The 2,500-nt window shown below is 43.9% G+C and overlaps 1 protein-coding gene across 2 annotated transcripts in view; it reads left to right on the top strand.

Annotated features, from left to right (window-relative positions):
• Nucleotides 1-2,500, top strand: part of aopep (aminopeptidase O (putative)) — an 83,534-nt gene that overhangs the window by 70,890 nt on the left and 10,144 nt on the right. For both annotated transcript variants that reach the window (XM_065950070.1, XM_065950064.1), the window contains exons 15-16: nt 2,111-2,197; nt 2,301-2,448. In XM_065950070.1, the coding sequence (XP_065806142.1) occupies nt 2,111-2,197; nt 2,301-2,447 (234 nt within the window). In that variant the 3' untranslated portion in view covers nt 2,448. The remainder of the gene's footprint in view (nt 1-2,110; nt 2,198-2,300; nt 2,449-2,500) is intronic.

Here is a 2,500-nt window from a genome sequence, read left to right as displayed (position 1 = left end):
TTCAATACAATACCAGTATAAATCTATCTATATTGATATCTGATTTCTACCTTGGCAACAAAAAAAAGAAATCCTAGGCAACCATTTGTTGTGATGATGATTGTTGGTGTGTTTTTGCAGCCCAGGTTGTTAGACAGAAAGAATAAAAAAAGAAAATAATATTCTTTAGTTTCAAAACTTTTGATCCCAGTTAGTTCTGATGATGTGAATATACTGACAGTATACTTCCCCCACTGAAGCTGGCTACAGTGCATAGACGCGCTCCACTCCATAGACGCGTTTGCACATCTGTCCTGTTTATTAGAATTTGACTCTATGAGATATGTGGGCTCGTTTGTCACGGTGTGTGCGAGCACACGGGGAGTATGTTAGTGTCAGTTGTTGTATCCGAGTGTGCGTCGGACTAAGCGCTTGCGGTGGTTGAGGAGGGTGAAGGAGGGCCGGGGGGGGGGTGCAGTAATAAATGAAGGAATGTCACCGTGTTATTGCATGTGCTGTCAGAGAAGGAGAGGCCCAGCCAGAGGAAGCAGAGTTAAAAAGGGGGGGGTAAGGAGAGGTGCACCAGGCAGCTGCTCTGCCCCAGGGCTCTCCCCAGGAATGTAACCCAGTGCAGGGAACAGCTGCCGGGGGGTAAACAGGCCACGAGGGCAGGGCTGGCACCAGAGGGCACACATATTGTACATAATCATGAATCCAAACACACACGCGTATCCATGCTCCAAGGTGGGCAGAGCTTAAAGAGCATGTTACCCTTTCCCTTTTGACATGTCTGCGTTGGAGTTTTTACAATCTTCCACAACTCAAGATTTAAGATTTTGATGAAAGAGGATCTAGAAAGCCCTTCTGAGACCAGTTAAACTCATGTTTATGTAGTAGGCTGCAGAGGTACTGTGAGGATTTAAATGTGGCCGTTGGAGTAAATGGAGCATTGCTCAGTCTCCATTCTCATAAACTACATAAACAGGTGGAGCGGCGGTGCAACAAACAAAGCTTGACTCCTTTCTTGAATACAGCCTTGAGAAGAATACCTGTACGAGTGCTTTTGAAAAGCCTGAAGCTTGAGCTGTTAAAATAGACTCAGTCACCACAAATCCCATGCTTTGGTCAGTGAGTACCCTCCAAAGAACTAGTTTATTATCCTGAGTGTCCTGAGAAGAGTTATGGCGGAGATTGGAAAAACCCGCGGAGAACCATTCAAGTGAAACTGTCAGATTTTAAAGTTAAGCGATCGTCTTTAAAAGATTCTTTCTTCTTGATATATACATTTTTTTTATCGCTTTTCCGTCTCTTTTATCATCCTTCTGTCCGTGTATCCCCACACTCGTGCTCTGTGTATCCTCGCCCGCGCACACGTGCACGCTCACAGCGGATGATGAAGGATGATGGCAGAGGCAGGGACAGAGCCAGCCTCTGATCTCTCCTGTAACCCCAGCAACAGAGCTCCTATTGATCCTCTGGGAGAAAGGCCAGGCATTAGCTTTCAAACACATGCACACATACAGTAAAAACACACCTATACACAAAAACAGGAAAAACACATGCACATAGCAGAAGAATGAAAAAAAAACCTTCTTAAAATGTAACCTTTCGATTGAGATGCTTCCTTTCTGAGGAGACAAAATTCATATCAGCTAATCCTGCGATTCTGGATGAATCTATTCATTGTCAGCGGAGCAGCTTCCAGCTTTGTCTCCCTGCTCGTCAGATGAGCTGTTTGTCTTCTGTTACTGGCACTGATGGAGACCACAGCGCATTAGATGTGTGAGTGTACAGGCCAAAAGCAGCTGATGACATGTCTTTTTCAACAACTGCTGTATAAAGACGAGTTTAATATTTATTTGCTGTCTAAACCTTCTGTTCTGACATTTATTTCTTCACTTCGTGTTATATTAATTTACTTTACCAACAGTTTATAAGTGTTAGTAATTGCTTGTTTAGGCAACTACTGTTGCCCATGTGGATGTGGAGCTCTCGCTTGAAGTACGATTTTATGGCATTTTTAATCTTTTAATGCCTCATTCCTTAAAAAAAAACGTCAAATAAAGAATGATTTATGAACATTGTTAAATTGTAACAGTGTGTGTATTTTTGCCTCTGTTTTGGCTTCCAGGTTCGACATCGCTGGTGTGAGCTGGTGGTCAAACACGTGCACGCTCAGGCTTATAGAGACGTGGAACACTTTCTGGTGCATGACCAGGTACGCACACACAGCTGTTGAACACTTGTCTTTTTTAACTCTGATTCAACCAGAGAAGCTAAACCTTACATAAAATAAACCCCAATGTTGTGTGTTTGTTCAGGCCATGGGCGTGTATCTGTACGGGGAGCTGATGGTTCAAGAAGACCGCGAGCAGCAGGCTCTGGCCAGGCGCTGCCTGTCATTGGTCCAGGATGAAATGGACAATCAGCACGCAGAGTGGTGGAGGAGATGGTCCTATGACATTTGAGGTGAAGCTTTATTTTTATTTTGAGTGTTTTGATCATGCTGTATCTGCAGGTT

The sequence above is a fragment of the Labrus bergylta genome, chromosome 2 (genome assembly GCF_963930695.1).
Source record: "Labrus bergylta chromosome 2, fLabBer1.1, whole genome shotgun sequence".
NCBI lineage: Eukaryota > Metazoa > Chordata > Actinopteri > Labriformes > Labridae > Labrus > Labrus bergylta.
This window is presented reverse-complemented; position numbering and strand designations above follow the sequence as displayed.